Source organism: Chrysochloris asiatica, unplaced genomic scaffold, assembly GCF_000296735.1.
Source record: "Chrysochloris asiatica unplaced genomic scaffold, ChrAsi1.0 scaffold00419, whole genome shotgun sequence".
NCBI lineage: Eukaryota > Metazoa > Chordata > Mammalia > Afrosoricida > Chrysochloridae > Chrysochloris > Chrysochloris asiatica.
Window position 1 is genome coordinate 497,991 of NW_006408937.1, and position 11,928 is coordinate 509,918.

Sequence of the window (11,928 nt, forward strand, 5' to 3'; positions counted from 1 at the left end):
GATGGCACCTAAAAACAACAACACCATATCCAAGCATGGATGTTAATACTTGATCAAAGTGAGGAGAGAGGTATACACATATATACAGCTTTCGGAAACTGTGGAGATGGGAAGCCTTCTCTGTTCTATAATTAAACCCACCAGTATGCATCAGGTCTGACTCTCAGCAAAGCTGTAAAATAAACTGTCTTGACTATATGATTAGGTGACTAATGACACACTTCTTTCTTTCTTGCAAACTATGCATAGAGACCAGCATAAAGTAGTTAATTAAGGAATTGTAGGAATCATTTCTAAGCGATTTTTGGAAGGTAGTGAAATGAATAGGTATGGTCACCTTAACTGGGGAATTTTGTATTATTGATTGGACTTAGTCCATACCTGTGCTCTGCTATGCACCTGAGCCAAAAGCTTGGAGGGTCCATGCAGATAGGAAAGAAGAGGAAGCAGCCGCCATGAACACTGACACAGGAAGAACAAAGGAGCCCTGGCTTGAGGTGGTACTGAAATCGGAGGTTAATGTGTGGATACGTGTGTGTCTCAATCACAGGCCCAGGAATGATGACCATATGTAAAACCCATATCTTAATTTCTAAATATTGCCCAGCCAAAAGAACCGACGAGGCACCTTAGAGGAATAGCTGATTCTAGGCCTGAGCATGGAAGGGACAATGAGAGCCTGGAAAATCTGATGCCAGAAAGCAAGGAAGTGCTGAAAAATGATGGAGTCGTGGGTGGAAGACTTCACCTGACAGTGCTGAATGCCAAGGTATGCGGCGAGAGTAACGCTGGCTGAGATGTGTGTCAGTAGTTTGGCCGTTGTGTAATGATGTTGTCAGCCTCCCTGTTGTGATCTGATGTGCTCATTCTCCAGTTTTGCAATTTTTGCATAAAAGCCTTGTCTTCGGAACCTAACTGTGCTGGACAGTGAGGAACACTAGCTTTGTAGAACTGGTAACAGGCCAAGTTTGTTGCCCTATGAGGTGCAACCAGAGACTATAAAAACTGTTTAACTAAAAGTGTGGTCTTATTGCAGGAATAGACAAATATATTAAACATAGATGATGGAATCTAGAAACTGATCCATGTATGCGTGTATGGCTTAACATGTGTGACCAAAAGATGAAAAGATACAAGGGAAGGGGAGGCCAAAGAAATAATAAAAGGCCAATATGCATTCTACGGTTGCATTTATAAATCTCTATATGTAATAATTTATAAAAGCAAAGATGACTTTTGCATAGCATATGAATTCATCAATTATCTGGTGACATCAGTTTCCTCTTCTCCATTCTCCACAGACCCCAAGTGCCGCTGTACTTACTGTGCATCATGTTGGAGGCTTGGAATGCTGGATCCTGGGGCTTTACCTCTGCTGTAGTGGGAAGGAAGCGTTGCATGTTCTCTGTAAGGTACCAGCTTCGGTTCTCATCAAATACAGAAAACAGGATGACATTTCTTTTGTCCGACATCATCTGTGAATTGCAAGTATTGAAAAGGGCAAATAAATGGCACTGGTATTTCCAGGTAGGGATTAGCTGTCAGTGATGGAAGCAAAAGAATGCATGTGACGCCTCTACAAGTCTTTGGTTCAACCCATTTCTTCTGATGGCCACTGCTATGATACCTGGGCCTGGGATAGTGAAAGTGTCTTTGGCGCAAATGGGTTTTCAGGGCAAGTGGGTGACTAGCTCCATCCAATCACATTAATATCCCAAATCAGGTATTTCAAAATGCTGTAATTTTTTTTCCAGAAGATCAGTGTGCACATAAACCAAAATTGTGAATGTGCCAATGACTTGGTAACTGAACCAGATAACCTTTAATGAGTAAGCCTCTCAAATGTGTATGAATTTCACTTTATAAAGCCTGTAGTTACAAAGCTCATGTCCGTCATACTGTGGTAGCTTGTGTGGTCCTGTTTCAAATACCCATGGTGGACAGGCTTCATCAGAGCTTCCAGACTAAGAAAAGCCAGCTCCTCAGAGTCCAGTCGACCTTAATGACATGAATGGAGCAGAGCTTTTGGAGCCCTCATTTGCTGATGGGACAAGACTAAAATGACAAGAAACAGCTGCAAACACTGATAAAGAGTCACAATGTGGACTGCATGAAAAGGTAGGAAAATTGAAGTCACCAAAAATGAAATGCAACAAACACATAAGCATCGAGATCCTCAGCATTAGTAACTGAGCCAATGGCGAAGGTCCCTATCATCAGCCAACACAAGGCCAGGGGCCAACTGTGGACCATCAGTTGCTCATAGGCAATTTCAGGTTGAAGCTGAAGAAAAATAAAACAAGTCCACAAGAGCCAAAACAGGACCTTGAGTATGTCCCACCTGAATTTAGAGACCATGTCAATAAAAGACTCGATATATTGAACACCAATGACCAAAGACCAGATGATTTGTGGGATGACATCAAGAAAATAATATATGAAGAACACAAAAGGTCATTAAAAAGGAAAGAATATTAACAACCAATGATACTAAAGGAGGAAGTCCAAGATGCATTGAAGGAATTGGCAAAGAACAAGGCACCAGGAATTGATGGAATAAAACCGGAAATCTTTCAAGAAAGTGAGGAGGCAAGAAATTTGTTAAGACATCTGGCTGATTGGAAGAGATCCGTATTTGTGCCCATTCCAAAGAGAGGTGACCCAACGGAATGAAGAAATCATCAGACGATTTCTTTGATATCCCATATGAGTGTGATATCAATGTTTTAATATCAATTAATTTCAATTAATGTTTAAAAATTTTAAATTAAAAAAAGATGTGTAAATCCGGATGGAGCTCTTGTGATACAATAGTGAATATTTGTTACCAGGACTAATTGTGAAGGTTGGAAATGTAAAGGTAGACATTTTGTAGCAAGGAGGGGAGTGATTAACTTTGCAGTCTAGGGGCGGAGGTCCCTGGGACTACCAAGGGAAAAGAGTGGAGAGCGGGACACTACCCAGAGAAGCAGTGATGCCTGAGATGGAAGCAGAGATGATGATGTGGAGAGATGGAGCTGTTGGGGACTTTAGACCCAGAGAGGGAGAGGGGCTGTGTGCTGATGGACAGCAGGCCTGCTTGTAGTGTATACCTTTTGGATGGTTGATGATGCATGGAGGGGATTGTAACCATAGCAATGAAACGATATACTTATAGGATGAATGTAAAACTAATGTTCTCCCATGTAACCTATCACATAATTCACAATAAAACATTAAAAAAGAAAAAAGGAAACAATAAAAAAAGACCAAAGCAGATGTCAGATAAGACTCTGAAACTTGCTACTGAGCTTAAAATAGCTAAAGCAACTGGAAGAAATGAGGAAGCCAAAGAACGGAACAGAAAGTTTCAGAGGGCAGCTCGAGAAGACAGAGTGAAATATTATAACGCAATGTGCAAAGACCTGGAGTTAGAAAACGAAAAGGGACAAACACACTCAGCATTTCTCAAACTGAGGGAACTGAGTAAAAAAGTCAAGCCTCAACTTGCAATACTGAAGGATTCTGTGGGCAAAACATTGAACACTGCCGCGGCATCCACAGATAGAAGGCACCACGGCATCGCTGGACGGGCCTAGACCCGCTACCTGCCTGCCAGTCCACGTAGCCCCAGAGCCAGCCTCCCGGCCCCAGCCACCGCAGCCCCACCGCGACTCCAGCCCAGAGAGAAAGAACGAAAAACATCAGTGGAACGTTAGCTGGAAGAAAAGAAAACGAAAAGCAGTTAGGAAAGGAAAAGAAGGAAGGTGTTCAGAGAAAGGCCGCTGATCACAAACACCAAAGCTATTTGTAGCAAATAAATCGGTGTTCATAGGAAATTCTCTAAGGTGAGGACCTCCAGCAAGATGACAGACTGCATGGACCCTCTACAACCGTCGGCCAGCCCCTCCGGGAGACGGAGGTCAGGCTTTCTGTTCCCACCAGTAGTTAACAGTCATGGCCAGGGTGACGACCTAAGGTCCTGGGTGAACTGTGATCGGGTTACCACCAGGGTAAGCTAAGGCCTGGGTGAACTACGACCTTGGATGAGTTACTGTGAACCCAAGCAACAGATACCCAAGCAAAAGAAGAATTAATGGAAGCTTATTCAAAACTTCATGCTTCAAGATAGAAACTCAATCCCAATGGATGTGAGGTGGGAAGGGGGTGTGCCATGGTTACCTTGAAGCTGTGAATTCCATAATAATTCAAACAACAACAAAACCAGAATCTATGGTAGGTCAGGGCACAGGAATTATTCATGGGGTGGAGGGTAGACCCATGCTAACATGGGTGACAAGGCAGGCAATATACAAGAAGACGGAGGTTAGCAGAGGAAAGATGAAGGTAGAAGGAGACACCTGGAGGAAATCCAGAGTTAAAATGAAGAGAGGAAAAAACTGATGGTTCATGGAGGGGACTAAAACCAGGTAATGAAGTAAAGGCTATGATTTGTTCAATGTAAAACGATGATCTGCTCTGTAAGCCTTCGGTCAGTTCACAATAATTTATAAATAAACAGAAAAGATGTAAGATTGTTGCATCAGGCCTTATTGCATTAGGGAAATCTGCTGCACAAGACCTCTTTAAAGTGTTCAAGAACAAAGATGTCAGTTCGTGCCTGACCCAAGCCATGGTATTTTCAATAACCTCATATGCATGCAAAAGCTGGACAGTGAATAAGGAAGACTGTAGAAGAATTGATGCCTTTGAATTATGGTGTTGGAGGAGAATACTTAAAATGCCAAAAGAACCAACAGATCTGTGTTGGATGAAGTGCAGCTAGAGTGCTCCTTGGAGGCCAAGATGGCCAAACTTCATCTCTCATTCTTCGGACACGTTGTCAGGAGGGACCAGTCGCTAGAGGAGGACATCATGTTTGGTAAGGTGGAGGGTCAGAAAAAAAGAGGAAGACCCTCAACGAGATGGATTGACCAGGTGGCAGCATCAATGGACTCAAGCGTGGCAACGTAGTGAGGTTGGCCCAGGATCGGGCAGTGTTTTATTCAGCTGTGCATAAGGTCACTATGAGTCAGTACTGACTCGATCGATGGCAGCTAACAACACCAACAGGCAAAGTTATGCATAAACCAGGATGTGTCTAAACAGCAGATGACAATCATTAAGGATCAGTGAGCAAGTTAACCTTCTATATGTATAGACTTAAAAATATATACCCCTTAAATTTATTTTTGAAGTTTATTAAATTTGGCTATGATAATAATAATAATAATAAAGTGGGCTATATTATCAGGATGGGGCCTTGATCAAATTTATGCCTTTTTGGGTTTGTGTGTCACATGTTTCATCATGTACTTTACTTTCTAAGCCAATAAAATGTTAGGTAAAAGACTGTTTTCAAACTAGGAATTCTAGGTATCATAAAGAATCAAAAGGACGTGCAGTGAAACCTTAAAACAGAAAAACTGTGGAGTCCATTTCCAAAGTGAGCAGATGAGTGCTTAACCACTGCACCACCAGGGCTCCTAGTCAAGTCTTAGCAATGAGTTATTCTGAAGTCCAGACAATTCGTTTTCTTATGTTAGTATTATTATTACTGTGGATTGGGTGAAGGTTTACAGAGCAGATCAGCTTTTCTTTCAACAATTCATACACGATGTGCTTCATATCATTCATCGCAATTTCCACAATGTGACATCAGTTATCATACTCCCTTCCCCCCATGTCTCCTTGGGTAAATGCTGCCCCTTTGATCTCAAATGGTTGACCATGCTAAGGTGAACATACCTTACTAGTGGTGTTGGCCCCACTATATACCTATCTACTGCTTGGCTGAAAATTGAGTGGTGGGTGTGAGTTCAAACCCAGACCTGAAGAATCACTGAGGTCTTGGGAGTTCTGCCCAGTCTTTTTATGATTTTGAGTTCTGTTCCACATTTTTCTCCCATTCTATCCAAGATCTTTGCTAATGCAAAGCCTTTCAGAGCCAGATCTTCTAGTCTCAGGATCATGGAATCTTACGCATGTATTCCATTGGACTAATTGTTTCAACATAGCTTCGGTCTTTTATCACTCTTCTTTCTTCCAGGCAGGGAGAGGCCAATAGATGCACCTTTGTTGTTGTTGTTAAGTGCCGTGGAGTCGATTCCGGCCCATAGCAACCCTGAACAGGGTTTCCGAGGCTGTAAATCTTTATGGGAGCAGAAAGCCTCATCTTTCTCCCGCAGAGCAGCTGGTAGTTTCAAACTGTTGACCTTGCGGTTTGCAGCCCAATTCGTAACCACTACGCTACCAGATGCACCTTAGAAGGCCCCATATGAGCTTCCAATACGCCACTCACTATACTCACCAAAATGGAGTCAAACTTGATCTTTGTATACTATGTTATGTCAGTTGACCTTGGTGTCCCCGAGACCATGGTCCTGAGCCTCCCGGCCCAGTGACTCATTTGATCAAGGAGTTTGGTTATGTCTATGAAGCGTCATAGCCTTTTCCCTTGTATGCTCCACTGCATTCATGAATACATTCAAATAATTGAGCTTTATTTTTTTTTTTAAATTTGCAGATGTAGTCCAAATTGTAACCACATTAAATTCCAATGAATTCTCAAGTATTTTATACCTTTCCCTTTCTTTCATTCTCAAATCGTTCCTGAGCGCCACGCATTCTGCACTATGCTGGTAGGATGTTAATTCTGAGATGCCTTCGGGTACCTCACAATGAGGTGTCCAGAGGAGGAGTCTAAGCTGTAGATAGAAGAAGTCTGAGGATGATCTAAAAATAAGTGGTAATTGAAGATGGAAAAACCAGGCAAGTTCACCAAGAGAAAGCTTAATCTCAGTTAGGTTTATAACATCAAACACATGATCAATGAAGGCTAAGAGAACACACACTCATTTGTTTCATTTACTTTCTGGCTGCTGTGTTTTTTGTAGCCTATAAGGTCACTACCGACTCGATGGCACCTAACAACAACAACATAGGGGGGACAAATTATGAGAGAATATAGCAAATATTATCTAAAAGTTCATTTGCATCATCATTCCATTTTTAGCTTCAAATCAAACCCAGGAAAAGGAAGATGCTCACCTGGTTTCCTCTCTGATCTACAGATTCTTTGTAACAGATGAGGAGAGGGCCAATGAGTCCGGACGCTAGATCCCTTTCCAGATTAATGAAGCTGGAGTAATAGCGTGTTAGGCACCGAGGGTCTGATTTAGTTGGCCCATCTTCAAGACTCACTGTCCATTTATACTTGAATATCTGTCCTGGCATTATTTGAAAATCCCTCAAGTGTTTCACACCTAAGCAGAATCAGGTCAGAAATAGGTCAACAAGAGCAAAACAAGCCACATTCTGACAATCCTATTGCAAGGGATCAACAAATCTATTTACTTTCTCAGTAAATGGAAACAGAAAGTCTTGTATTGTAACTTTAGGGTTCACACATTGTTTTCACAGTAGGAGCAAAAATTCCGAGCTGCTGCCAGGCTAACGTGTCTCAGGGTAAAATTATCTGTAGTAACTGAAGATACAATCTAAATAAAACTTTTCATTTTATATTCATTCCAAGAACTTCCTTCCTTCCATTGGGTTTGGGCTGGCCTATGGTTAGGGACTCTATACAATCAATCACTGTGGTCTTATTTGTACTTTTTGAATACTACATCGTACAACTGAAAAATATACCATTTTTCAAGTACACATGGAACGTTCCCCAAATTTCACACTTGTTTTATAACCCTAAATATGGTCTATCTGCTTAATAGGATTCAAAGCATACAGAGGATGCTTTCTGACCACAAAGGAATTCAATCATATATCAACAACAAAAACACACTAGGAAAATCACTAATATTCAAAAGTTTAAAAACACAGTTATAAAAAATACATGGGTCAAATAAAAGACCACAAGAAAATTAGAAATGGAAATGTAAGCATGCAGTTAGACCACATTGACATCAAACAAACAGCACCTACCGATTGTGAAATATTTACACATCACCAGTTGTTGGTGGTGGTAAGTGCTGTCAAGTCCATTCTGATTCACAGCGACCCTGTATATGGTTTCTGAGGTGTTGCTGGTGAGTTTGAAGGGCTGACCTTGGGGTTCAAACTGGTCTTAAGGTCCAGTGCATTATCCCACAATGCTACACCAGGACTCCACATCACCAGTAGGTTATACCAAAAGTACATCAGGGAAACCTTGACCTATACTTCTGGATACAGTAGCTCAAAATACCAACTGAGAGGGAAGGAGTCTTCACATTAAGTATCAATGCTATCCCCACTGTATACAGAGTTGATAGGGAAGGGCAACTTACACATTGGCTATCTAAAATGGAGCGGTGGGGGAGCGGCGATAAAGACACGAAGTAACTGGCTTACAAGTTTTCAAGAGGGAGTTTAGTTTCAGAGTGTGAGAGGGAAGGTAGAATCCTTACATAATAGTTTTCATCTTGTCTAGATGGGTCTGGTAAAAGAGATGGGGATAGGATTCTTATGATTCAATAGTGACTAATTGTTATCATGACTAATTGTGACTGTCACAACTGTAAAGGTAGAAGTTTTGTAACAAAAAAGGGGGTAGTAATTTATCTTACAGTCCAGGAACAGAAGACCATCCAGGGAAAAGAGCATGAGTAGAATGTGGGCCCCTATCCAGAGAAGCAGTGACACCAGAGATGGAGGCAGAGATGAGGCCATGGAGAGAGAGAGCAGCTGAGGACTCTGGACTCATGGAAAGAGAGGGACTGGGTGCTGGCGGCCAGGAGGCAGACTTGCAGGATGTGCCCTTTGGTTGTTTAAATGATTATATATTCCTGAGTGGTTTTGTGTACATTTAAAAACAACAACAACAGAGGGAATAGAAGCCAATACTATTGAATGATGACACACGGAGGAGATTGTAATCATTGCTATGAAACGATGAGTGTAAAACCAATGTTCTCCCATGTAAACTATCACTCAATTCACAATAAAAACTTTTTTAAAAAGTTCATCATGGAACTCTTAGCAAACCTATATGAGACTTCCCCTGCAGATTTCTGAACTAGATTTAGTATGATTTTCCACTGGAACTGGAGGTCCTATGTCAAAGCAGGAGTTAAGAACTAGCCAAATCTTATTCTTTAAGACGTAACTTCATTTGTGTCTACAGATAAGACATATAAAAATTAGGGCAATACTTTTTGTAGCTCTGGTAGCATAGTGGCTACAAGTTGGGCTACTAACCTCAAGGTCAGCAGTTGGAAACTACCAGCTGCTCCATGGGAGAAAGATGAGGCTTTCTGCTCCCGTAAAGATTGGCAGCCTTGGAAACCCAACTCCACGGCCCACCACCACCACCACCACCACCACTGCCACTTACCTTTTGGTAACCTCCCTGAATACAAAGGACTAACATTCGTGAGTCCATGAGGGTAGATGTTATATGGTCGGCTTGCTTGATTCTTGAATATAATCTGAAAGTATAAATGATAGATAGGGTCAAGTTCTAAGACACCTAGCATCACCAGGAGAAGTATGGCCTAACATTGCAATGTGACCCGTGTCCTTATGAGGAAAGAGAAAGAGCCATAGGGAGAATTTTACAATGGAGGCAGAGGATTGCCAGAAACACGAGAAGCTAGGAGAAAGCTGAGAACAGCTTTCTTTCTAGCGTGTTCAGGAAGAACAAGACCCTACCGACACCTCAAGTTCAGACTTGTAGCCTCCAGAATAAAGAAAGAACATGGTAGTTGGCTGAGAATTTTCCTCATGAATGAGTCGTGGATTTTGTCAAGTCCCTTTTCTCCACTGATTATATGATCACATGTTTTTTGCTTTTCATTCTGTTAATACCATACACTTCATAGATTTCTAGGTATTAAATAAGTCTTGCATTCTTGGAATAAACCCCACGTAACCATCATATATCATCCTTTTTAACTGTTGCTAGATTTGGTTTGCTAAGATTTTGTTGACGACTTTTGCATGTAGTTGTGAAGGATATTGAACTGTAGTTTCACATGTGTTACGGCTTGCTCCATGCCTAGTATATGATCTATCCTGGAGAATACTTCACGTACACTTGAGAAGACTGTGTTCTACTGAAGTCAGATGGAGTCTTCTATAGATGTCTGTTAGGGCTAGCTGGTGTCTAGATGAAATGCAATGGGCCATTGGTTGATAGCAATTAAAGCTGGATGATGGAGTCAAGTGGTTTATTATATTATTCTTTCTACTTTGGAGTATATGCCTGAAAATTTCTACGCTAAAAAGTTACAAATCATATACCTTTACAGTATTGTTGTGTTGTTTAGTGCCGTCGAGTCAGTTCTGACTCACAGCATAGCGGGTTTGAGCTGTCCACCTTGTGGTTAGCAGTCCAGTGTTGACCCTAAGCACCAGAGCAGGACCCCCCCTTACAGAATTAGAACAGACCTAATCATGGGAACCACCACCAGATTTGACAAAATGTCTAAAACCACAATACCCTCGCATAAGTCAACAACTATCCTGAATATTCACATCGGGTGATCAGAGGATCGGTGTACAAATTGAATGGGCATGTGACCCTTTTCCAGGTCATGAGAGTTGGGCACGGGATGTTTGTTCCGATCCTTAACTAAACGCAGCTTGTTTTCTGCTGGATTTGAAAGTGGGGGGTTTTGCTGACTTTAGAGCTGGCATCAGGAAGACTAATTACTAGTGAAAGACATCAAGTTTGGTGAAACTGGGGTCAAACAAAACTAGGGGAAACTTCCATGAGATGGATTAATACAAAAGCCACAAACAACCTTCTACCTCCAAATTTCTTGTGCAAGAATACAGCCCCATTTGTTTAAATCAGGGGTGGTTGATGTTATTAAGTGCTGTCGAGTCGGTTCTGACCCATAGTGACCCTGTCTAGAGTTTCTGAGGAGCAGCTCGTGAACCTTTTTTTCTGGCAAAATTTATAACATCATTTGTGGACCATACATAATTACCAACTTAAAAACCAGCCTGCTGTATTTGGTCAAACATTTCATTAACTCGTCCCTAATGTGAGTCCTGGGGTGGCGCTGTGGGTTAATGCGCCAGACTGCAAAGCCATTTGAACTGCAAGGTTGGCAGTTCAAGCTCACTAGTCGCGCCTTGGAAACCCTATACAGGGTCGCTATGGGTCAGAATTGACTCGACGGCACTTAACAACAACAACAATGTGATGGCTGGAACTGCGGTTGCCTTGGCAGGACCAAATGATTTCGTGGGCCCTTGTTTTTCTGTTCCCCACCCCTTGGTAAACTATGGTTCATTGAGGATTCTGTTACTTGCAGCTTGCTGTAGGTAGGTGCCGTCATGTCCGTTGTTTCTGACTCATGGTGAGCCTATAGAGGTTTCGGAGGAGTGGCTGGTAGGCTTGAATCATTGGCTACTACTGTGATACAACCGAACTGGCAGCTTAAGCAGTCACAATACAATACATTGGGATTTGACAAAAATTCTATGGAATTTTTTGTAAGTTGGATCTGCTGTCTGTCACATATTCATCTTTTCTTTGTTTGTTGTTAGGTGCCATCAAGTCGTAGCAACCCTATGCAAAACAGAAGGAAACACTGCCCGATCCTGGGCCAACATCACAATTGTTGACTCACTCGAGCCCATTGATGCTGCCACTTTGCCAATCCATCTCGCTGAGGGTCTTCCTCTTTTTCTCTGACCTTGTCAAACATGATATATTTCTCCAGCAACTGGTCCCTTCTCACGACATGTCCGAAGTATGAGAGATGAAGTTTGGCCACCCTGGCCCCCAAGGAGCACTCTAGCTGCAGTTCTTCCAACACAGATCTGTTGGTTCTTTTGGCAACCTGTGGCACTTTCAATATTCTCCTCCAACACCATAACTGAAAAGCATCAATTCTTCTACAGTCTTCCTAATTCACTGTCCAGCTTTAGCATGCATGAGGTTATTGAAAATACCATGGCTTGAGTCAGGCGCACCTTAGTCCTCAAGCTGACATCTTT

The 11,928-nt window shown here is 42.0% G+C and overlaps 1 protein-coding gene across 1 annotated transcript in view; it reads right to left on the reverse strand.

Annotated features, from left to right (window-relative positions):
- Window positions 1-11,928, reverse strand: part of F8 (coagulation factor VIII, procoagulant component) — a 121,282-nt gene that overhangs the window by 62,295 nt on the left and 47,059 nt on the right. The window contains exons 10-12 of the mRNA XM_006876855.1: window positions 9,311-9,404; window positions 7,030-7,244; window positions 1,325-1,475 (exon numbers count right to left, since the gene is read on the reverse strand). Coding sequence (XP_006876917.1) covers window positions 1,325-1,475; window positions 7,030-7,244; window positions 9,311-9,404 — 460 coding nt within the window. The remainder of the gene's footprint in view (window positions 1-1,324; window positions 1,476-7,029; window positions 7,245-9,310; window positions 9,405-11,928) is intronic.